This window comes from Podarcis pityusensis, assembly GCF_964106645.2.
Source record: "Podarcis pityusensis genome assembly, chromosome: 9".
Lineage (NCBI taxonomy): Eukaryota > Metazoa > Chordata > Lepidosauria > Squamata > Lacertidae > Podarcis > Podarcis pityusensis.
In genome coordinates, this window is record NC_138034.1 from 2,620,082 (window position 1) to 2,645,580 (window position 25,499).

The 25,499-nt window shown below is 44.7% G+C and overlaps 1 protein-coding gene across 8 annotated transcripts in view; it reads left to right on the forward strand.

The window, feature by feature from the left end:
- Positions 1-25,499, forward strand: part of ABLIM2 (actin binding LIM protein family member 2) — a 65,429-nt gene that overhangs the window by 31,843 nt on the left and 8,087 nt on the right. For 2 of the 8 annotated variants that reach the window (XR_013990660.1, XR_013990663.1), the window contains 8 exons: positions 3,171-3,272; positions 4,745-4,798; positions 10,227-10,279; positions 12,415-12,559; positions 20,727-20,785; positions 22,991-23,045; positions 24,969-25,034; positions 25,176-25,256. Coding sequence is in view for 2 of the 8 variants with exons in the window: in XM_081021553.1 (XP_080877679.1) it covers positions 3,171-3,272; positions 4,745-4,798; positions 10,227-10,279; positions 12,415-12,559; positions 20,727-20,785; positions 22,991-23,045; positions 24,969-24,976; positions 25,176-25,256 (557 nt within the window). In the remaining 6 variants the exon portion in view is untranslated. Of the gene's footprint in view, positions 1-3,170; positions 3,273-4,744; positions 4,839-10,226; positions 10,280-12,414; positions 12,560-20,726; positions 20,786-22,990; positions 23,046-24,968; positions 25,035-25,175; positions 25,257-25,499 lie in introns of all 8 variants that reach the window. The other 6 variants (XR_013990661.1, XR_013990664.1, XR_013990662.1 and 3 more) reach the window with 4 other exon arrangements.

The following is a 25,499-nucleotide window of genomic DNA, read 5'->3' on the forward strand; positions in this document are numbered from 1 at the left end:
AGAAGGGCTTCAGGAGTTTGTGTGAACTTAGAAAGTTTCCTAATGCATGCTCAACACTCTGCTGCAGCTGCACATTGCACAGGACTGGTGGCAGGTTCTCTGTCTCTCGCTTTTCCTAGTAAAGCATCCATTTATTTATAAAAGTGAGGTATTAGCATATTATTGTATGTTCACTTGTGTTTTAAGTGGCATCAAATTGGCATAAGGAAGAACTTAAACTCCAAAATAAATGAAATGAAATCTCGTCCCTATGCAAAGGATGGAAAAAGCAGAAGCAGATTTTACAAGCTTTCTCCCTAATCTGCCCTTCAGCCATAGAAGTAAAATTGACCCAAGGCTGATTTTCCTATCTTATAGATATAATTCATGTTCATTGGAAGAGTGGCGGGTCCCCTGGCCAAAGCGGAAATTGGATAAATTTGACAGGCTGGATATCTAGAAAGAGGCGCATCTCTTTATAAACTCACTGACCTACACTGCAGCCTTTGCCAACTTGGTGCCCAGATGTTTTGGACCACAGCTCCCATTACCCTCCTCCCACATGGACATGCTGCTTGGGGCTGATGGGAATTGCACTCCGAAACATCTGGAGGGCACCGGGTTGTGGAAGACTGTCACAGTGGCTCTGAGCCAACAGAGAGTACGCACAGAGGCCAGTGCTGTGTGAATGCACTCAATAAGGAACCTGAAAGCAGCTCCTTGATGGAGAATGGGTTGAAATGGGAACCAAATCCAACCCCTCAAAGAGCTGATGGGGGGGGGAATTACAGGTTGAGGGGGGGAGCTATAAATGATTCAGCAACAGCTAGGGTTATGTCATTCCAGACTGCCCAGAAAACTTTGGCCAGTCCCAAGGTGCTATGTCCTCTCCCAAATAATTTTCATTATTAATTATGGACAATTAATTTCCATAATTGTTCTCCCATTCTTTCCATGCTAAAGTGGTTTCTCAAAATTAGCATCAGTTGCGTAGTACAGTGGTGCCCTGCAAGACGAATGCCTCGCAAGACGAAAAACTTGCTAGGTTTTCCGTTTTTGCGTTGCTTCGCTAGACGAATTTCCCTATGGGCTTGCTTCGCAAGACAAAAACGTCTTGCGCTTTTTTTTAAAGCCGCTTGAAGAGGCGCAGTTGCGACGGACCGCGCTTCGCAAGACGAAAAACATCGCAAGACGAAAAGACTCGCGGAACGAATTCTTTTCGTCTTGCGAGGCACCGCTGTATTTAGAATGTCCAATCAGCTTTCGGTTGTTTAATAATAGCTTAGGTTTCTCGCCCCCTTTTTTAAAACTTTTTTGTTTCCTCAGCTATTTTATAATGCCATAAAAAATGCCACTGATAATTGGTTTATGTTACAAGATGATTTGAAGGAAAAGAGGAAATGAATGTATACATACTAAATAATACATTTTACATCATAATACCTGGAATATGGCATTATATATCCATGACTTGATAATACAACACACACGTAAAATAGTATGGAGATCAGAGGGTTGAGAGGGGATTATAGGGGAGACAAAGTAGAATTTATGACCAGTTACATCAGCAAAGCTATATTCCCACACTCTGAAGATTTGCTTTAGCAAATCTAGCCTGTAGCTCTGTGTGTCATGAGACTTTCTGTGAACTGGATTTCCCATACTGAAAGCAGTTCCCGCAAAAGCTGTGACATAAGAAAATTCCAGTTTTGTAAATAAAGTTGTTGGGGTGTAGCTGTTCATTACATTGTTTCCAAAACTGTAATATTGTACTGTTCTATGAAAAAGCAGTTAATTAACTGCAAGAAGATGGAGGGACAATATGTGGAAATGAGACAATTTTTGATATATTCACACGTGTCTGTTTACTTCAGGTTCAAAGAATTCAAAACAAATGTCACAAGAGAGGCCTTTCAATCTGAACCATTAAAAAGAGAAAAATATCATGTCTGGTGCCAGGAATAAAGCAATATCAAAATGCAGAGAAAATATTTTGCAGAGAATAAACCCACTGTTTCAGTTAAGACGGTGTTAATAAAATTTACTTTAAAAATGCATTCCTTTTTTACATAATAAACAGGAAGGAATTTGTAACAAACCTAAGAAGCGTACATGTCACAAATCTAAGGTGACTATGGCTAAAACTGAAAATAAAAAGTAAAGCGAAAACATAGGAGGGAAAGCGAAATCCATATAAAATAATCCTAGGCAAGTAGGAAGCCCCTATAAAACTACCTGTCATACATAAATTTTTAAAGGTGGGTGGGGCCAGGATTTAGGGGTGGGGGCTAGAAAAAAGAGAGGTAAGAGAGAAAAGCTGGGAGCTCATCGAAAAAGATGAAGGCTTAATATAATGGGAGCTAATCATTCAGTCTATAGTACTCTCAGGGTTTTACACAAAGGTTTAATCTTGTCCAGTTATTTCTTAATTTATCTTCCTTCTTATTCTAATAAGCACTGATAGCTTTGCCTCCTGCATGCATTGCCTACCAGCTTCAGTAAATGCTTCATTGATGCTTTGTGAATTTGCTCTGCAGCTCAGTAAGGAGTTTCTTCACCTCAGCAATTATGCTGCATCTTTAACTGGATCAAGTGGGTGGTGGGTTCAGAGCAGGGATAAGAAACTGATCTAGAATCCAGTGAAAACTCAGGTCAGATGAAAGTGTGGACAAGCCCTTACTTCCAAGATGTTTGACCCAGACTAGCTCCTTCTTTGAGAGTTTAGGGAGCCACCACTAGTTTGAATAGTTGTCACTCAGGCAGCTTCATACATTCGTGGGGGCTGATATGGTCCACCCCAGTAGGTTTTGGGAGAGGATGCAACTCTGATGATAAGATCTGTATGTGGTGCAAATGATGTTGGGCTAAACTTTTAGTGAAGCCATTTCCTACCCTTCTGCATAGCACAGTTGTTAACAAGTACAAAATCTTAAATACTTTCCTGTATAGGTTTTAAGATGTGAGCCATAGTGCAGTATTGCAGATACTTACAGAATCAGAAGCTGCTGGGATGTTTGAAATAATCTGGGGCTTCCTAAGCCATTGTTGGTTTTTTGTTATTTTTTAAGAAAATGTTGGATTAAGAAGTCATTTGAAAAAGCTTTTCTTTTATGCTTGAATTTATCTCTATTTTGCTTGCCATTTTTTTGTTTTATATGCTTTTTGTTTTTGTTTTGCTCTTCCTCTTGGAGGCAGTGAAAGTGGTCGAAGCACTCCAAGCTTATCCATGTGCTCAGACAGCAAATCTTCATCATCGCTATATCAGCAAGCACCTAGACATTTCCATGTCCCAGGTAGGCGTTCATTGCTTTGTCTTAATCTTTAATTGCCATCATCTGTAATGCTTGCGTGTATGAACAATAGACAAACAAATTTATTTTTATATAAACCAAAAATATTTTAATGCTACACTTAATTGCATTTTATGCCTAATATACAAATCTTAACTTCCATCTAGTAACAACAATTTTCTAGGCCATCAAATTAAGAGCCAAACTGGAATATTTTCCTTTGCTATCCAAGCCGTCTTTTCCTTTGCTTGCAAGCATCTGGAATTCAGTTTTTATTGGGGCAGCAGCACTGGGATGCCTTTTCTTACCACGCAGTTTCCCTGATTTAAGTCACACTCGCTTTGCTTCCTACAAAGAACAAAGTGAAAAGAATTTTGGGAGATCTTAAAATCACTTCTGGTTGGGAGAGTTCAAGTAACCTCTAGTTTGGCCTTTAATATTTCAAACTGGGCCTGTCATGGCAACTTTTAAACACAGAAAACAATCAGATCTCATGCATCGCATCCAGTTTAGCCCCAAGCCCTATTCAAGCCTTATACTTGTGTGTAAAACCATCACATGAGCAGAGAGGGAGCTGCATTGACTAATCTGTCTCATGATATACGCACAAGAGTAGCTTCTCCCTCTCACATCCTCACATACAGCGTGAACATCAGCTGGGAGGCATCTGGAGCCGAGTCACTTAGGACTCTGGCAAACTTTTTTTTAAGGACTTAAAGCTACTGCAAAAAAAAGTTTGGAAAAAATTGATCAGAGCTGGTAATTAATTAATTAACTGCATTAATGCTGGCTGGCTGAACTGGATACCATAAAGATAGCTAAATCTTTTAAATTCTCTTAAAGGAATAAGTAACTCTTACAAAAGTATATCAGATGACATGTCTCCCAGATATTTACATTGTATTGTGTATACTTTCCATACAATCTGGAAGTCTGAACAATCCAGATAGAAGCTTTCGCGTGATACCTCCCTGCAGATATTCATGTTGTATGCATGGTCTGTATGACGTTGGGGGTGAGTCTGTTCACATCTTGGTTTTACATGTGAGTTTTAACAGCTGAACAAGCCTTTAGGAATATGGGAACATTTCAGCCACATTTTTAAAAAATGCATTTTATCATAAAAAGAAATATGAAAGAATTGAGCATTCCTTGCTCAGCCATCTTAAGTACACTGCAGAAAGGTCGCACGTATAAATAAATCTGTTGCTGAGTTGATTCCTAACTTTTTGCTCCATGGTCAGGAAATCTGTATACACAGGGAGTCCTTAGAGGAGTGCAAATCTCCTTCCATGAACACAGCAACAAGTTAGGAACCAAGCCAATGCTAATGTCTCATTTATTTATATGCTCAAAATTAAGCAATACATTACTCGATATCTGGGGTGGTGGTGGAGGTATTTGATAAAGAGGAAGCATATTTCAACCGCTTGCTTACTGTTTGGGTCTTCTTCTTTTTCTTTCCTTCTTCTCAGACACTGGAATAAAAGATAACATCTATAGGAAACCCCCTATCTACAGACAGCATGGTACAGTCTGCTTTTCTCTGCTGCTGTGTGGTCTAGCCAGGTCCTTTTCCCTCCTTATGCATGTTTACCTCTGAGTGTGTGCCACCACTCTCTGCTCGTTTGTTCCTATCACTATTCCGGTTGCATGAATGTATGTCCAGGCAGACGGGATCTTATTTCTTTGTTACTGGGGAATCTTGGACACTGGTGCTGGTCTCCCAAAGATCCATCACTATTGTGGCCTACGCCTCCAAGGGTGGTTTTGTTTGTTTGTTTGTGCTTTTTGCAAAACAGTACAGTACATTGTTAGTGGGATTCACCTGGATTGTTGGCTTATATTTCCCTCTTTTCGGTTAACAGTGCCTGCTGTAAAATATTTTACAATCATGGCACTGTAAATTGCCTTTTAATTCCTGTATGAGGTATCCTGTTTCTGCTGCCAATTCTTAGCAATTCTCTGCTACAGAATGCAGTTTTGGGTTTGCCTGGAAACATCTTCAAACATCTTCTTGACAGTAAGAGCTGTTCGACAGTGGAATTTGCTGCCAAGGAGTGTGGTGGAGTCTCCTTCTTTGGAGGTCTTTAAGCAGAGGCTTGACAACCATATGTCAGGAGTGCTCTGATGGTGTTTCCGGCTTGGCAGGGGGTTGGACTCGATGGCCCTTGTGGTCTCTTCCAACTCTATGATTCTATGATTCTATGATCTTAATGGGGATTAAAGTGTAAAAAAATTAATAAATCATGTGGCACGCATGAGGAAGTGAAAAGAATTGGGGAAATGACTGTCAACAAATGCTGCTGTTGACAAAACCGTCGAGAGGCTGAAACAAGGTGACAAGGAAAGTGTCAGGGTCAGGCCAGGTCAGATCCACTTCAGTAGCTCTTTTGCAGATGCTAATGCTCAAAGAAATGAATGTGTGCTGGCAGGGAAGGTACATACATAGGTTTATTTCAGTTACTGGGACAAGTGAGCCTAGGCCAAAGGCAGAGCTGGATGCCATGGTGCTCACCACTCCCCCTGCCTTTGCATCTGAAACAGGGTGATGTTGTTCTCCAACTCAGGGTCCTGGAAGTCAGTTGTTAGACGTAAGGCTGTGAGCTGAAATCGTGACAAGGCAGCGTTATGGAGAGGTGCTAGCAAGCAACTTGCTCTGGCCGGGGTTGAAAGTGAATGGAGGCCTCTTAAGCATCTCTCCTGCAGTCTGCCTCTTCTAGGCTTTGCTGCCTTGTGGAGAACTAGGCCAAGCCTCTGGTCTAAAGATGGGCACTTCCCCTGTGCTCCCTGTGCTTCCTTCCTGGTGCATTTCCTGTGCTCTTGGGGTTGGTTCGTAGCGTGGGAGGCACTCGGATCCTCTGGCCCATGAAAGCACCATGAGGGAACCGATGCTGCCTTTGATCACCACTCAGGAACCTGGCATAGCCGGTGAGACCGTAGCCTCCAACTTAAGTATCCTGATCACTGCTGGAAGCTGGGTTCATTATATGGCCAATTCAGAGACAAATGCCACACCACTGGTCCCAGCCATGTGTAGAAGGAGATGGTGCCACGCGGGGTTTTGGATAACTTCCTCAGGCAGGCCTCTCAGTCAGGTCACAAAGTCCTTCTCCAAGCCCTGGAGCCCCTAATAGGAAGGTGATGAAAGGAAGTTTTTGTTGTTCCTGTGCCTCAGGACAACCCGTTGTTTTTGTGGACCTCGTGAAGCTGTAATGGGTCTTGTGGAGCTAATTGGTAACTTTGACCAGGAAAGATGCACATCAGATTATTCCAAAATCAATCATGCACATGAAGGGGGAGCATGTCTCAGGTACATATGAAGATACATATAGTGCAAAAGATAACAATGTATTATCTTTCAATGGATTAGTGGCTTGGAACCATCAGATTTGTAAAGACAGAGATGTCAGCAGCATTTCTAACTAAAGTAGAAAAATATTGGTGGAGCTCCAGTGAATATTTAGACTCTCTACCAAAATGCAAGTTCATTGTAGTCATGAGGCAAACATCAAAATGCATTAATCAGTTGTTGAATTCTGCATTATTCACCACCTTTTCCGCATGCTAGATTTTTGCCTTGTGTGACACAGATAAATCTTGCATATAAGCCACACATCCCAGTGAGGTCACTCACTGTTTGCTTCCTCCCCATTTTCTTCTTAGCCTATCCTTACATAATAATTTGGTATTCTGAAGATTCACATTGGTGACCTATCTGTCAGGATTCGTAGAGATACAAGGCAGGTGTATTGTGCTAAGAGAATAAAAGTCTGTGCTTCTGTTCATTTATCTGAAAACTAATAAATACTAGAAAAAGCTAATTACATGATATTTGCCCTGTGGTTTATGGAGCATTAGGGGATGGTTAGTCCCTCTGGTGTAGGGACATGTCATGCTCCACCTTTGGTCCCCACCCTGCACTCAGCTCTCACCTGAGGCTCCTAGGAGCTGTCAGCATGTGACAGCAGCTGCACCCTGAGAAACGGCTTCAACTGGTCAGCTAAACCAGATGGGGGAGCTGATGGGTCTCAAAGCCTTGGTGAGCTAGGGAGTTCCCCTGCATGTGAAGACAGGCTCTAGCAGATAGAGCAGACAAGACCAAGAGGGGGTCCAGCAGTCAAGAAGGCGGTTTCTGCTCATACTGTAAAAGGAAGTGAGGAGCAGATGGGGCTTGTCAGCCTAGGAAGGTAGCCCATCTAGGAAAAGGAAAACTCTGCAAAAGCTCTGCTGCTTTGTGGGATATCTTCAGGAGGAGAAAAGGCTAAGGAGCAAACCCTACACAAATCTGAGTGGAGTCCCTAGGACAGTTGGATGGCACCTTGCATGCCTCCTTCCGGCAACTCCTGCAGCCAACCTGTTTCCAAACGCATTGCTTTCCTTTCCCCCTGCGAGGCAGAGAGGGGAGTCTTGTAATCTGGGCAGCCCAGGACTTCCATACACACTGCTCAGGCTTGTATGCTGGGGAGCTCACATCAATGGAGTGTTTTGACTTCACCCCCAGAGACGCACTTCATTGTCTCTCAGGACAGACGAATGCCAACAAGGCTTTATTGTTGGAGACATAAAAGTGTTTATATATTTTGCTATAGCACACAATAAATTACTGTAAGGAGGTTAGTGTGATCTAAATATTAATCCCAAGTGTAGGGCACACACATGGCTGAAAGACATAGGGAAGGATATAGGGCGGATTCAAAGCATTTGCTAAACCTCTGGAAAATGAAGACAGCTTTTAAAAATGAGGGAAGTGAAGACACATTATTTATGTTAGAGTTGGTGGCTTGGATGCAGGCTTAATCATGCATCAACAAGTAAACCCCTTGAAATTAATGACTAGCTTAGATCCCATTGATTTCAGTGGGTTTACTCTAAGCATTATTAAGTCTGAAACCAACCCTGCATTTCTGTAACACAGAACAAGAGTGGTTCAGCCCCCAATGCATCAAACGGTGACAGTTACCACAAGAAACAGTTAATCAGTTGTGGGAATTTGTTCTTTACTGTTAGCTGAATGAACTGGATGCACTCAAGATGGCTAAATCATGCATTGTCATAAAAGGATAAGAGTCCATTGCAGTATGTTTATGAAACTGGATTAGATGACATGTTATGAGACATTTCCATTGCATCACATCGCATCTGCTTTTGAGTATTCCAGTTATTGTGAGCATAGTCTTCCAAAGTTGTGGTTATGACATGCTGTCAGTTTTGAATCAACCCAGATCATGTCAACAGAGAAGGGCTGGTGAATTAGAGCTCAGGTAAACATGGCATGATCAGTATCTCCTCCTGTTATTTCAAAGCAGCCATGGTGGAAATCGAGGGGTGGGACCTGCTAATTTACTTGGGAAAGTACAACTGGGGTAGGAACATTTAATCTTCCTATTCTGACTTTTTCCTGTCTAATTCCTTCCCATAGAGGATTTAGTGTCATTTCAGGGAGAGGGGAACACAACAGGTACAGAATCACGTAACAGCCAGAACTGAAGTCTTGAGGTCAGAGATGGAACTAGCAGCATGTTTCAGAGAAATCTCAACTATAGTGCAGCAGTTCTACACAAGCCAATAATTTATTGTAGCCCTGATGGACCTGATAGCAATTTCTAGCTGCCTCAGAATTGTGTTTTATTCCTTGACCATTGACTCTAGAGTAGTCTTTCTCAACCTTGGGTCCCCAGATGTTGTTTGGCTACAAGTCTCATCAGCCCTGACGGCTAGCCTTTCTCACAAGGGGTGAAGGGTCATATATAAATTTAATAAATAATAGCAATAATGTTTCATATTTACATACATGAGTTAACCGCCATATTTACTAGAGAGAGAAAATTCATTCACAGGACCAGATATGCAGACCAGATGGCTGCCTCAAAGCACAAAAGGAACACTGAGTACATGGAGTTATTTGTATGTAAACAGAGAACTGAAAAGCTAGCTCCATTAGACCTAAAATATGTCTTGTTGAAGAAAACAAAGTCCATTTTTCTGTAAAGATCCATGGAAACAGTCATTTGTTCTGAATAAATCCCAAAACAAGTTGCACAAATCTTCTAAGAATTAAAGCTAGCAAATGCAGTGCCAACTTTAAAAACCTTGCAACAGAACTTGGGGGCAGGAGAATAGGACAGCAAAAAAAGATTATTTCACTAACATTGCAGCTACATTTTAAAACCAGAATGAGAAACTTCCAAAAGATTGGGTATTGATGGTCTGCTTTATGTAGCTAAGACTCTCCTTCTTTTATTTTATATTAAGCAAGTTTTAGGATTGTGAAAATTATTTTAAACCTTGACTGCCATTAGATACCACACTTAGGTTTGCCTTCTTCAGCTACGTCCTGGCGTCCTGTTTTTAATGGATAGGATTTGTCTGTTTTCTCTCCTCTTCCCCACCCCACCCTGCACAAACTGTACATTTCTAAATAATAGTTTATTCCAAAAGGTACCACAAGCCTCCAGTAATCAAGAGGGAAGCCACCTTGAGATTCCTGCCACTTGGTGGGAAAAGTGAAACAATCGTTTAATTTATGCTACACATACTTCATTTATTTCTAGATGTCACCCAGTGTAAGCCAACTGTCTAGCTTTGGCTGCAAATGGAAACAGATGGAAGTGCTTGGGGAAGGACTGGGTACATGGAAGAGAATTGGGGGATGTGGTGCTATGAAGGGTGAATTTGGTTATGACTCATGAATAAGCCAAGCTTCTTTCCAATAGGGGGGAAGTAGCTCAGTTTATTTAGCCACGGATGTCTCCCTCATCTCTATAACACAAGGCCTGGATGCTTGCTAGTACACCGGCCCTCATATTAATTTCATAATTACTGACAAATGTAGCATTTCATATCCCTCTTTTTGCAGGTTTGTTTATATAAGCTGTTGTTGTTTGCAGAATACACTTTAAAAAACAAACAAACCAAAATGCTATTTTTACTCTGGAAATTCTTTTTATTGTCTAGCGTCAAGAAAATCAGATGATGACAGCAGTAGTTGTGATCAAGACAGCAGGAAGGTAAATTTTGAAGGCATCAGAATGATAGTTTCCTACTGCATGGGGACAGTTTTTGAAATGGTGCTTAAAAAGCAATATACCCTCCTGATCTTTTTGTTTTATCGTTTGCTTTGAAGTGGCAAGAAATTTAATTAAATATCTGTGATCAATAGAATCGCATCCAGCAGGATGGTCTAACTGAAATCAGCAGAACTCCTCCATTGAAGTGGTTCCAAAGATTTCTGACGACAGCCCAAAATAACACCCAGTGTTAATGAATCTAGGCTATGAAAACTATTAGCAATGGAAAGAAATACAAATTATGATAATTAAGCCCTTGGTGAAGCTCTCCACATTTTTGCACTATAGCTTTTTTCAAGTCCAAATAAATTTTTGAGTGTCTGGTTCAAGAATTAAACAGACTCCTAGAAGTATAGATCACATGGAACTTGTTCCACTTGCGGATCATCCACACAATTGTCCTATCAGCACATCACCCAGCCAAGAGTGTGTTGCATGATCCAGAAGGTGGCATTTTATCCTGGCTGGTGTCAGTATAACAATGTGGCTGATCCAGTATTTCCTTTTGCATTTTGTGTCAGCCAAGGTGTCGGAGTGTAGATTCATATAGGTAGGCAGGCAGGCATAGAAAGTGAAAAACTGGTAAGACACTTTGAGGAAAACTTTCAAAATGTATTAGGGGTATTAGGTGGTAATGTCACCACACCCAGATACCTTATAAGTAGGGCTGCTTCATTAAACAAACCAGTTAATTAAAATTAATGTCCTAAATGAACCAGGCATTATCTTCGATGCAGCAAGTCAAGCTCAGAGGTATTGAAAGCTCCCTTGCTCTCCTCTTCAGGCAGTTGCGCCAGACTTCACAAACCAGGCACATTTATTCATGTCATCAAGTCAAGTTGGTATATGTTGCGGGGGGGGGGGGGAGACTCAAGACAAATGCTGACTGTTTTTGAGTTCTCCCTGGCACAGCACAAGATGAGCAAGCTATGCTGTGCTTCCTCTGAGGGTAAAAGTCGGCCTCACGCTGGGCTGGGCAGCACCCAGAAGCGCCGAGATTTTCTTTTGCCACTTCTGTGCATGTCCCAGCCTGACATGAGGTGAAAGGTTGGCTCCTCACCCCTCTTCAGAGTCGCCAGCACTTGCCAGAAGACAGGAATAGGGAGCAGGGTCTCTTTCTCTTTCCTGGGTGAGCAGAAGGTGAGAAACTCATCCACCAGCTTCGTTATCTCACACAGATTGACATTCAGTTTACGGAAAACACTGCAGTGAGATTTCAGTTTGCTTTATTGCTCCATATTCTTAAGAAGAACCCAGATAGGCACTTTGGCACTAAATGATTCCGCACCACAGTAAGGAGAATCTCCGGCATCTTGCCCTTCATCATTTTCAGGACTTGATTTTTTAGGCCACTGGTGTGGCTAGACCTTTGATCTAGCTACATAGGTACTTTATTAGCCTTCATATAACAGTGTAGTTGCCTGGGGTAAATTACAGGGGGTCAATGCATAATCTTTCATTTCATGCAAATATTAAAGGTGCCTGACCTCACAGTGCGGAGGGTGCCATGATACTAAGAGTGCTTGCTCTGAATAATTCATTTTTCATCACCTGATTTTATGCATGCACAAAATAATTGAATAATCACTGAAACCTCTGATAATTGATTTTTTTAAACTGAATGACAGTGCTGCTTGTAAGACTGGTCAGGTTTTATGAGCACTTGGACTGGGAGGGAGGAAGCATTTTATCTTCGCAAAAAAAATTCAGAGTCGGCTGTGTAAATGGGCCTTGCATGCTGCTGATGTTGGTTTAAGGCATGTTAAACCCTTCTGATGACCTCCCCCCCTGACATGAAGGCAGCTTGTCAGATTTGCTACTCCTTACTTCCTCTTTTGGTAGATTGCTCATATTCATATAGCCTGAAATCTTACTGAAATTGAAAAGCGGTAAGGGAGCAACAGGAAATCCATCCTTCTTAACATTTTAGTGGTGAAATACTTTCTTGCTGATACAAATGGTTTCAAAATAATGATAAAACTTGATTTTACTTTCATCTTTCACACGGTCAATTCCTCCCTACATGAATTTTCGGGAAAGCGTCTCATTTTAATGCTGGGATTTGTTCTTCTCAGCTAAAATCAAGTTGGCTGACTTTGAAAGGGGAGGTGGATGCCAGAACTAACTCTCCAGATCTGGATACTCAGTCACTCCCACAAAGTCCTGGAACCGACAGAGAGCTTCAGCGTTTGCACAGTAACGCAAACAGTACCTACTTACGTAAGTACTGGAAGTTCCCACCCCCTTCGTATCTGGTAAAGTAAATTGACGGAGACCTGATTAACACAATCAAAAGAGTCATGTGGCACATTAACGACTGGCAGATTTATAATTGCTTGTTGCTCAAGCCCACTTCATAAGATCCATGAAGTGAAATCGTAAGAAAATTGTAAGGTGGGAGTTGAATAGCAATGAGATACAAAAATATATGATCAGTGGGCACATCTTTAACCTTTTACTGAAGCAGATTAGTGACAGTTACTGAGATTATTGCATTAACACAGCTGTAGTGGGGCAGGGAGTTTTTCACCAGAAACAGCTGTATTTAACCCACAAGTGATGGCATTGAACTTCAGCTGTTTCACCTGTATTCACAGTCGCTTCAAAAAGTGCAATGGAAAGCACATCGTGGGAGGTTTCAGATCTCCCATCAACATTCAGCCAAAGACTTAGGGCGTGAAACTTAGGAGAGTCTGTATGGCAGCCCTCTGCAACCTGGTGCCTTCCTGCTATTGTTGGAGTACAACTCGCGTAATCACTGAGATTAATGGGGATTGGAGTCCAAAATATCTAGAAGGCACCTGGGTGGTCTGTAAGAAGACAGCTGAAAGCTGTATATTTTATTGAGGCTCAAACTAATGCGTTGGCACTGGGACAGCCACCATATATTGCATTAATACTGGCAGAGAAGGTGCAGTGTTTGCACACCCTTAACCGCCTGTTTATCGATAGAGGGATCCATTTAATATAGAAGAATAATGACTAGTGATCCGTGAAAGCATGTGTCCAAAAACTTCCGGCCACTTAACTAATAGCATTTTCAAGATTTGCCAACATTTCCTAAAATATTTCATTGCAAAGTGTCTTACTGGAAAGTAAAGATAGAATGAACACTTGTCCCTGTTATACATATTTGTAAATCTGTACTATCCATATTGCACCCCCACCCCAATATATAAAGCAGGCATAACTCCTATAGTTTGCCCGACTGATCATTCAAGCCATTGCATTTTCTACTAGGTGCAACTTCTGGGCCAACCTCAGGGGCAGCCCCACATAGAGCATATTGCAGTAGTCCATCTGGGAGGTTACTAGCACATGTGGCAACAGTAGTAAGGCTATCCTGGCCACAGTGTCTTCCCAGCCTAAACTAGGCACTTCTAAGCACAGAAGTCACCAGGGGCTCTAATGACAAAGATGGATCCAAAAGCACCCCAACACTATGAACTGCTCCTTCTGAGTAAAGCTTGCAGAAGACACCAAGGGCGCTGCAGGGTCTGTCCTGGGCCGCCTCTTCTTCATTGTCTTTATAAGTGACATGGATGAAGGAATTGAGGGGATGGTCATCCAATTTGCAGATGGCACCAAACTGGGCAGGGTAGCCAGTGCTGCAGAAAACAGAATCAGGATTCAATATGCCCCTAACAATTTGGAGAATTGGGCCCTTAAATCAAGCCAGAACCATTCCAGCAGGCCTGTGACAAGAGCTATAGCAGGAACCATTCTGAATCCCATAATAGCATTATTTTGCCAATATAGTCTTGTGGTCCAGTTTTTCAAAGTGTTTACCTAAAATGCAACTAAATTCTAGTTCCAATGAAAGTATTTTTCTGGGTGTTTAATTAAATAAATAAATGTTGTGTTTACATATTTTTGCAGCATGCCATCCGGCTCTCATAAAATCCCAAATGATCTGCAGAGAAGCTCTTGCCATCATAACATTCTGGGTACAACCCAGAGAGAATTAGTTAAGTCCCGCTGAAACTAATTTGGCAATCTGATTCTACCCTTGTTTATTCAGAAGTGATTCATACAGAATTAAAATGTGCACAGGATATCACAGCCCAACAAGAGAACAGCAAGAACCCACCAACAGCATACAAATTAATATGGCTAACTTGACCCAACAACCCCCCTCCCCACATGCAAACCAACCATTCCCTGGGCCCCCAGCAACCTCTCTCACTACCTAGGAAATATAATAAAGGAATAGAAAAAGAACCTACCGGTAATGGTTCTAGGGGTTGCTCGTGCGTAAGCTTGTCCCAACCTCTGGCTGGGTTGCCTGAGTGAACCTTTCCTGTCCGGGCAGCCACTCGCCCGTGACTGTTTCAATCGCTGGCAGAATCCGTCAGTGGGCGTTTCTTAAACTTCTTCCAGCAAAGAAGCTCTTTGACGCCAAGTCTCCTCCTACTCTCCCTGCGCGGAAGCCTTCTGCGCAAGGAGGGCGTAGGCAGCGGAGGACCCTTCCTCTCCCCGCTGGTCCCCGGCAAGGAGTCATGGGACCGCCTCGCCGATTCCCCCATCTGCCCCCCTTCTCCACTGGAGCTATGCTGATTCTCTTCCCCAGAAGACGGGCTGCCTCTCCCACTCCCGGGACACTCTCTGGGATCCCTTTGGAGCTTGCTCTCTCCCTCGGACACTGATGGCAGTTCCCTGACATCCACCTCCTCCTCAGGACCCCTCCCACCCCGGGCGCGATTTTTCGGCACAACCTCCTCCCTCTCCTCGGCTGACGATGCGGGGAATCCCCTGAAAGAGCTGGTATCATCTTCTGAGGATTCAAAACCAGCCTCCCATCTGCTTGGATCTCTTCCCGCTGGTTGACTCTCCCAGTCTGATTCTTCTCCCTCGGACACCTCCTCTCCCTCCTCTTCGGAGGTAGGAAAACCCACAAAATCCCCTTCGTCGTCCGTGGGTCCAAATTCTTCCTCCCAGAATCTCACTAATGGTTTGGGCTTATCCGGGAACAAACCGTGGAATTCTTCCACCAGATACCCGTCAGTGATTGATTCAGCAGGGACCCACATGTTTTCCGACCTAGGTTCCCCCTCCCAGGCTACCAAGTACTCTACCTGGCGACCTCGCCACCTTGAATCGAGTTTTTCCGTGGCTTCGTTACAGTGTTCCCTCTCCTCTACCCGCGGGTGGGTGGTAACCCCTCCCTCCCGTCCCGGGAATTCCCGCCCCTCCCTGTAAGGTGAAAGTAGGGACCTATGGAACACTGGATGTATCTTCATGCTGTCAGGCAACTTGAGTTTAAATGCCACTGGGTTCACCTGCTGTATTACCTCAAAAGGCCCCAGCCGCCTCGGCTGCAACTTCTTGCACCCTCCCTTTAGGGGCAACCCTTGGGATGACAACCACACCCGGTCTCCCACCCGTATGGCCTCCCCCTCCCGACGGTGCCTGTCCGCCTGCCTCTTGTACACTTCCTTGGCCCGCTCAGCTTTAGTTGCTGGTGTAAGGCCTCCATTTCCTCCACAAATTGCTCAGCCGCAGGTACACTCCATCCTTCCTCCCCCCTCCCCGGGAATGCCCTGGGGTGACACCCGTAATTGGCCATGAAAGGGCTCATTCCCGTGGACACGTGCTCAGAGTTATTGTACGCAAATTCAGCCAAAGCTAATTTCTCTACCCAATCGTTCTGTCTCTTGCTGACATAGCATCGTAGGTATTGCTGGAGTATGCCGTTCGCTCTTTCGGCTTGTCCGTTGGTTTCCAGGTGCCTCGCCGTCGAGAAGCTCACCTCAACCTGTAGCAAGCTCATGAGTTTCCGCCAGAACTGGAAAGTAAATTGTTTCCCGCGATCCGAGATTACCCTCAAAGGAGCCCCACGCAGTCTGAAAATGTGCTCCACGAACAGCCTGGCGGTCTGCTCTGCCGTTGCTGCATGTGAGCAAGCTACGAAATGGCACATTTTAGTCAGTAGATCGACTACTACCATGACCGCTGTCTTTCTCCTAGACTTGGGCAGATCTGTCATAAAATCAATGGACACCACCTCCCAGGGCCTTCCCGGTGTGGGTAAGGGTTCCAGTAGCCCCGCGGGGGCGGCCCTTTCCCCCTTAGCCCTCTGGCATTGGTCGCACCCTTGTACATACAGTATTCTCGTACGTCTTCCCTCACCTTTGGCCACCAGAACTGCCTGGTGACTAGTAGCATGGTCTTGTGCTGTCCAAAGTGCCCAGCTGTTGGGTTGTCATGGAGTTGCTTAAGTACTTTCCCCCTCAAAGTCTCCCCTGGTACATACAGCGCCCCCTTATAGTACAGTAGCCCTTCCTTTTCCTCAAACCCTCCATGGACTTCCTTTCCGTCCCTGAGCTCCCTGATCTTGGTCTGAGCAAACTCATTGTCTCTGGTGAGCCCTGCCAGTTCTCATTTCCCAACCAACGCCCCCCCACACACACCGGTCCTCGGGGAACACGTGCCTGGTCTCTGGTGGCCCTTCTCCTTCCATGTACTCCAGTTTCCGGGAGAGAGCGTCTGCCCTTACGTTCTCCTCCCCCGGCACGTATCGGATCTCGAAGGAAAACTTGGCGAACTCCTGGGACCACCTGATCTGTCTCTGGTTGAGCACTCGCATGGTCCGCCAGTATTCCAAGTTCTTGTGGTCAGTTCGGACCTGGATCTTGTGCCGCGCCCCTATCAACAGATGTCTCCATCGCTGAAATGCTGCATAGATCGCAAGCAGTTCTCGGTCATACACTGTGTAGTTTTGCTCTGACTTGCTCAGCTTCCTGGAGAAAAAGGCACACGGCCTCCAGCTCTGCTTGGCCCCGGGTTGCAAAAGGACCGCTCCAATGGCACGGTCGGACGCGTCCGTCTCCAGTCTCATGGGCTTCTCCGGATCCACGTGCAGGAGTTGCTCTTCCGAGGCGAACGCCCTCTTCAGTTTTTCAAAGGATTGCTGCGCATCCTCTGTCCACGCGAACTTCTTTTTGCTACTAAGACAATCCGTTATGGGCGCTGTCAGGTGAGCGAAGTTCTTTATGAACTTCCTGTAGAAGTTGCTGAAGCCTAGGAACCTTTGCACATCCTTTCTGTTTTGGGGGGCTTTCCATTCCAGCACTGCCTTCACCTTGCCCGGATCCATGGCTAGTCCTTTGTCTGACAGCCTGTAGCCCAGGAACTCGACCTCCTTGGCGTGGAATTGGCATTTTTCCAGCTTGACCCACAACTGATGCTTCTTCAATCTCTGTAGCACCTCCCTGACGTCTCTGATGTGTTGCTTTTCATTGTCCGAATAGATTAAGATGTCGTCCAGAAAGGCTACGCAATTCTTGTACAGCAGGGGCCCCAACACATGATGCATGAATGCTTGAAAGCAGGCTGAGCCCAATTGTAATCCAAATGGCATGACTAAGTACTCAAAAGCCCCCAGGGGGGGTGAACATAGTCGTTTTCCATTCGTCCCCCTCCCTTATCCTAATCAGATTGTAGGCTCCCCTGAGGTCCAGCTTGGTAAAAATCTTCCCCTGCCTCACACGTGTCAAAATATCATCAATCCTGGGCATTGGGAATGTCACGGGTTCTGATACCCGGTTTAGGGCCCGGTAATCCACGACTAATCTGGGCTGGTTAGTCTCTTTTTTGTCCACAAAGAACAGTGGACTGCCCCCCACCGCCTTAGATTCCCTTATGAAACCTCTCTTCAGGTTCTTGTCAATAAACTGCCGTAGCTCCTGCATCTCCCGGTCGGACATGGCATACAGCTTACCCACTGGTAACTGAGCCCCTGGAAGCAGGTTGATTTGGCAGTCAAAGGGCCTGTGGGGGGGGGCAACTTATCTGCCTCCCTCTCGCTGAAGACCTCCTTCAGATCAGCATATTGTGGTGGCACCTCCCCTTTTTGCTCCAGGGCCAACCCAGCCACCCTGGCCACAGCCATTCTGGGTTCCTTCCCTCCCAGACAGTGCTCTAAGCAGTAAGCTGACCCAAAGGTGACCGACCGCTGATGCCATGACACCACTGGGTCATGCATTGCCAGCCAGCTCATTCCCAGTATTATTGGGGGTCCTGCCAGCGTGGCCACGTGAAAGGCAATGGTTTCCGTGTGCCTGGAGACCCTCATTCGCATTGGCGATGGCTGGTGCGTCACTCCCCCCCCCCCAGGAGTTCCCTGCCATCGATGGTGGTCACCTGCAAGGGAAAGTCTAGTGGTAACAGGTGGAGTTGGTGCTCCAGAGCGAAGTCTCTGCTGAAGAAATTACACGAGCTGCCAGAATCTAGCAGTCCCTTCACCTTGATGGGGTGCCCGTTTGGGAGTTCTAGCACCACCTCTATGGCTATAGCTGCCTTGGGGGGGGGGTCAGGCTGGGGCACTTCTATTGATGGCTGGCCTGGCTGCTGCCCCTGCTGGTTGGCAGCCAGGCATTGTCGTTTCCCTGCACCTGCCCCTCCTCCCCCTTCTCGTCGTGGTCTGCAACCCCCATCATGCCTTGCCAGGCTTTTTGTTGAGGGCAGACCTTTGCAAAATGTCCCGGGCGCTGACAGGGGAAACACTTCTTGGTAGTTTTCCACTACTTTCCCTCCCTTTTCCGACCTTCACCAGCGTTTGAAACGTCGCATGCGTACGCGCCATCAATTTCCATCGGCTCCGCCGCCTGGGAAGGCTCCCTCGGCATCTCGGGAATGCGGTTGTCATGGAAATGCTCCGCCCTTATCTCCCGCTTTTCTTGAGCCCGCACTTCCTGTCGTATACCGATTGCAAGCACAGTCTTTGTGAGTTCATCCATCGACCGCGGGCGGGGCGCTCGGGACAACTCGTCTTTCACTTCGGGGGACAAACCCGCTTCAAACATTTGCATCGGTTCCGAGTCCAGATCCCACCCAAGTCTGTGGACTAACATCGCGAAACGCGACCAGTAGTTTCTGACGGACAGGCTCCCCTGCTTGCACCCCATCAGCTCCCGTCTCGTCACGCTTTGCTCCACCTCGCTGGAGAACATCGCGTCCATCCCTTGGTAGAATTTCTTAAGATCTTTCAAAGCATCATTCTGCGTCGCCATTAGCGGCCTGATCCATTCACGCACCCCATCCTGCAGATGTCCCACAATGTAAGCCACCCTCTCCCCGTCATCAGCAAAGTCATTTTTCTGCACTTCCAGAGCGTACTGAATTTCCGTCCGGAAGGCATTGTAGTCTTGGGGCTTTCCACCAAACTTGTGTACCAGCCCCTGAACCTTCCTCCCTATCGGGGTGGCTCTGACCTATGCATCCTGAGCCCGTCTCTCCAGCCGCGCCGTCAGGGTAGCTACATGCGCCTCCAGGTCTCGGTTCTTCTCTACCAGACCTCGCACCAGGGCTTCTTGCTCTGTCCCTCCAGCCGGCCCTGTTTGGCTCATCGTGCTGCCTCTCCGGGGCTGCGCACAAGCAACGTCAGGGACTGACGGATTGCTGTAATGGTTCTAGGGGTTGCTCGTGCGTAAGCTTGTCCCAACCCCTGGCTGGGTTGCCTGAGTGAACCCTTTCTGTCCGGGCAGCCACTCACCCGTGGCTGTCTCAATCGCTGGCAGAATCCGTCAGTGGGCGTTTCTTAAACTTCTTCCAGCAAAGAAGCTCTTTGACGCCAAGTCTCCTCCTACTCTCCCTGCGCAGAAGCCTTCTGCGCAAGGAGGGCGTAGGCAGCGGAGGACCCTTCCTCTCCCCGCTGCTCCCCGGCAAGGAGTCATGGGACCGCCTCGCCGATTCCCCCATCTGCCCCCCTTCTCCACTGGAGCTACGTTGATTCTCCCCCCCAGAAGACGGGCTGCCTCTCCCACTCCCGGGACGCTCGCTGGGATCCCTTTGGAGCTTGCTCTCTCCCCCGGACACTGATGGCAGTACCCTGACACTACCCAAGTGACGCTGACATAAAAACCCCACATACACACCAAGTATTACTATCCCTCTTCCCCCCTTCTTCTTCCTCAACCTTATTCTGTATACAACACTAATGTTTCACTTCAAATGCAAAAAAGATTCTTAAACCTGAAAAAAGATACAAGGCATGTACTTTGGTAAACCAATAAAATCTTCAATAATTATTATTTTTTAATGTTCACAGGATCCTAGCTGTAATCACATTGTTCAGCACTTAAGGTCTTAGCACTAGGTACTTCTGGACTGAGAGGCCTCAATGCTCGCTGATGGCTGCTTTCTGTTTTCTGTTGCATCGGGAATTGTATCTATACCCACTGAAATTTGGCATTTTCTTTAACACCCACAATGAGTTGCTTTTGATTCTGAACACTTCTCTGTATTGCCTCCATTTTGATACATTTGGCGAGACCTGTCTATTTTCTACAGTACAACTTAAAATTATTGAGGCAACCTCTTGCTTATTGAGCTATGCATATATCAGACAATGCATTTTTAAAAAGTATCTCTTCTGTCTCTTTTGTAGGATTTCCATATTCCAAATCTGCTTCTCTTCCTGACTATGGAAAGAATGGGTTACACCATGTAGGTAGACATAAAAATGTCTTAAGTGCAAATACAATGACATACTTGATTAGGCTGATGAACCATCTAGCTCCCTGTGCTTGTGCCAGGTCAGGCTGTTTGTTAGCCTGATCTGGCATAAGGGGTGAGTAATCTATGGCATGAGGGCAGATTCAGCCTTTTGCTGAATTTCATCTGGCCCCTTGAAGGCGTGGGTTGGGCCAACTGACAGTTGAAGAGGGGCAGGGGCTCTAGACTTCTTTTTTAAATTGTGTATTCAGGATTCTTTGTGTTCCCGACAGTGCTCAAATGTGCTCTAGCATTCAAGTTCATTTATGACTCTAAAACTTTTAGGATGGTCACAAGCCAAAAGTAGCAATGCCTCAAAAGTTCCACACTAGAAATATTCCTGTTGTTGTTTTTCTACTCTCACCTTTGATGCACTTTGCCGCCACGGCAATGTGCCAAATTGAAATCAGTTCTTCAGTGCAGCCACTCACACATACGCTTCCTGATGATGACATTTTTGTGAAACTAAGCACAGCAGTCGCAGCCTGTTAAGAGTGAGAGCATAGTGCTGGCACCGTGGCACAGCGCAAACATTCCGCGCTTAAATAAAAAGTGTGGGGAAGGAGGCAAAATTCCTGTAGGCCTGATCTTTTTTCCAGTTCCAGTGGCTTTGCTTGTGTGAGCAGGGTGAGGGTCCACTGCTGGAAAAGGCAGAGGTGGGAACATGGAGGGAACATAAACAGTGGCCTGGGAGGAGCATAGCTGTCAACGTTTCCCTTTTTAAAGGGAAATTCCCTTATTTCGAATAGGATTCCTCGCAAGAAAAGGGAAAAGTTGACAGCTATGGGGATGAGTCAAAGGAGGACAGCACAGTTCAAAGTTGCAAGAGTATTGAAGAACATTTATTTATCAGGAGGGGAAATCAGTACAAATCTGCATTGAAAATGTTTGTTGTTGCATATGCCTGCCATAAGACATGTGTCTGGAGAGGCCCTGGATCTGCTTTTGCAGAAAGGGCCAGGTGTCAGGTGGCTTGATCACAACTTTCAGAGCTGTCCTCAGGTGGGAAATGTGATTTTTACTTCTGTATGGCACTCAGTTGATTTTTTTCTGTGGGTAAATATCTTTGGCTACCAGCTCCATATACTTCTGTTCCTCTTTAAGGCTATCTCCAAACAGATGTATTCTCCCACTACTCCTTTCTCTGTTTCTCTCTCAACTTGGGGGAAAGGGTTAAAAAGCCCTCCTCATTTGACGTGGTACCACCATGGCTGATTATTTTCTTTTTTAAGAACATAGAGACACTTTAAATCTGATGAATGCGTTTATCATGATGCATAATATGTAAATTTGACATTGTTTCTTTAAAGGAAGGAAAATAATCACCCCAATAAAATTCATAAGCAGAATTACAGGCAGCAACCATTTGACGTTTGACTGCGTGACCGGAAAAGGGGGCGGGAGCATAACGGGGCAGCGCAAGCTTATGTGCGCTCCACCGTCACACACAGTGACCTGGAACGCAACCCCCTCGCAAATCGGAGGTTGCCTGTACTTATGAGGAAACATTAGAACAGGCTCTCCTTCAAGCTAAATGTAAAAATAAAATGAGAAAGTGAAATGAATTGCATTAGCTTAAATGTGAGCTTGACATTAATAAAAGTAAATAATGGAGCATTACTTCAGTAAGATGAATAACAGTGAAATCATATTTATGACTACTCAGAATTAAGCCCTTTTAAGCTCAGTGGGACTTACTCTTAGCTAAGTGTGTATAAGATGCAACCTGATAGCTTTGTTACTTCAGTGAAATAATTAATGACAGGCCCCTTTGGACAGAATTGCTAGAGATATTTCACACAACCGTTGTCAGATACCTCAAGAAAAAACAGCACCTTCAAATACAAGGTTTGAACCACACCTAGTTTCAGTAATAAAGCTACACGATAATTCCTATGCCTAAAGAATTCCAAACTAAAAATTGGCTTTAGTAAAATCGCTATTGTTTTTATGGTGGTTATAGATATTTATTTATAGACCACTTCAAAAAGTTTCATCATATCCATATTCATATGCATGTTGCAGCTGATTTGTCACTTTCCCATCACAGGTAAAGTGTTATATTAAAGAGTGCATGCTATAGATGGCATTTTTCTGCATTATACTTTATTATTTATTGAATTAATTTATAAAACACCGTTTTTCTTTCTGTCCTAGGCTGCAGATATGGCCCAGTATGACACTGACCAGGATTCTACTTGGGGAAAGAGAGGTATACCCCAAAACTGTCCCATTTCTGTCTTTCAAAGGAAGGGGTGGGGTGGGAGGGAGGGATCCCAAACCGCTGTTCTCTGTATGAGTTGTGCTAAGACTGCATAACCTTCAGGCACTCACCAGAACTGAGCAATTGGCAACCTCAGAACTCTCTCTGCATACCACTAATAACAAACAAACTTCAGGCTGCTTTGCACAATGTAGAATGGATTTCATATTTAATGCATTTGCATCAGTGCAGGAGTTGCAAACTTAGCATCAGATTACCAGCATAATTGCTTTTACGACGAATAATCTTAATGTTTGGGTCAGAGAGGTCAGCGGAGTGTGCAGCTATAGTGATTTCACAACCTCAGGGATGGTTGAGATTTCACTGGTTTTCAGCTGGTGGGTTGGGACCTGCTACTGAATTGAAGTCTGACCCAACGTGGGTCACACAGATGAAAGCTAAAAATGAAGAAGTGGGTCTCCAAATTACTTCTTCAACTAAACCCAGTCCCAGGTCTAAAAGGTTGAAAACTACTGGATCAGGCATTAGGGCCATCATGAGAGCATCACACAAACCCCTCTTCGAGGTGGTAATACTGAATGTGTTTTAGCCCAGCCTTTCCCATTTGTACAAAACATGCCAACATAACAGCCATTAAGGATATGTTAGTGTTATTATATGAAGTGCCTGCACTAAATATATATTACTTGTTGAAGCATATGATAAGGAGCGCTATATCATCATCATCTTAATTTATTACTTGCCTTTCACCCTAAGGTCCCAGGGTAGGTTACAACAACTAAAACAGAATTTTAAAATAAAACACAAAAACAGTTTAAAACGTAATCACAAAAGTAAGGTGGGTCCTGAAAATGTACATCTCACGTGTCTTTCGCATTCAATGAGTATTGCATAAAGAAGAGGAGGGAGTTCCACAGTTTAGGGACTGCCGCCACCACCTAAGCTTCTGAGCGTGGCAGATCACCAAAAGGCCCCCCTCTGCCAATCCTAACACCTGAGGGGTCCTTGGGAAGGACACAATGTTTCAGGTATTTGGGGCCTATGACATTCAGGGCCTTAAGCACCAACATGAGTGTCTTGACCAATTCAACTGTTTCAAAACAGGGGTTGGGGTTATTTGTGATCTGAGGGGAACCCCAGCTGGTAACTTGGCCACTGTATTTTGGAGCTTGCAGCTTCTACATGGTCTGACTCCACACAGTAAACTTTTTTGATGGCAGTCGACAGGGAGAAGTTGATGGGTGTAGGGAAGAGGATATATTTAATACTCTGCAGACCCACATGTGTGGGTTAGCTAACAAAGGAAAAACAGCTAGTGCCTGCTTTTAAAAACAACAAGACTAGTACATAAAGAGCCTTGGTAGCAGAGTTTAAATCTTATCGTTAGGCTGATTAATGAAACATAGGAATAGGCTATTCAACCTCTTCTACCCTCCTGCGTGAAACAGACCACACTCTGAAGTAAGTTTAAAAATGCTTTACTTACTTAATCCAAGGTCACAGGCACACACTTTTTCTTTATGCAACAGCAATAAAATACAGGAAAATGTTCTTGGGTAGAAAAATGCAGCAAAGCAGCCGCCGACACATGTCTGAGGCAGAGAGCTAACTTGAGGCGTGTCTGCCTCCATTGCTTGCAGTGTGAGAGGGATGGAGGGAGAGAAATAGGAACAGGAAACAAGCCTTTGCTCTCAGGAGAAGGAGGGGGCGTGACATCATTGAGCCTACTCTAGTGATCTAGAACTCTGTGGTCCTTAACCCCTTCATATACTAACTAGCATATATGCATTGTTAGGTTTGACTGCTAAAATCTCCCACAGAAATAATACTTGAACCAGTTCTCAAAATGTAGTATATAAGCAATAGCCAGTTCTGCTCTAACCTGCCAGTTTTTTTTCCTGTCTCTTGCAGAATACAAGGTAAGGGTTGCTGTTGACAACACTTAGAGAATGTTGAGAATCAGCCCTTCTTAACAAGGTTCAGTATATTCCTTTTTTCTCCTATGGTCCTTTTAAAATCAAATACATCAAATATAGATACAAATATTTTCCATTTGCATTTTTAAAAATTTCCACAAGGGATGCATCTTTCTAGTGTCACACTTTCTCTTTGCATTAGGTCTATCCATATGAAACACTTATTGTAACAAACAGAGTTCGAGTGAAGCTACCAAAGGATGTAGACAGAACTAGGCTGGAGGTAAGGAATGCATTTACTTATTTATTTATTTTTAAATTGTATGTGTTGGAATTTCCTGAGCAGATGTGGCATTTGGAAGGTGAGTGGCACAGAAAGTAGCAAGTTCCAGAGTTGCTAGATCCAGAGTTGAAGGACTCTTCTGGTTCGGTTAGGGAAAGAGGTTCCTCCCCTTCTGGAGCAACCAAAGTTGTCCCTGCCTCTGGATTAAGAGAAGGGGTCTACTCCTAAGGGGTCTAGAACATC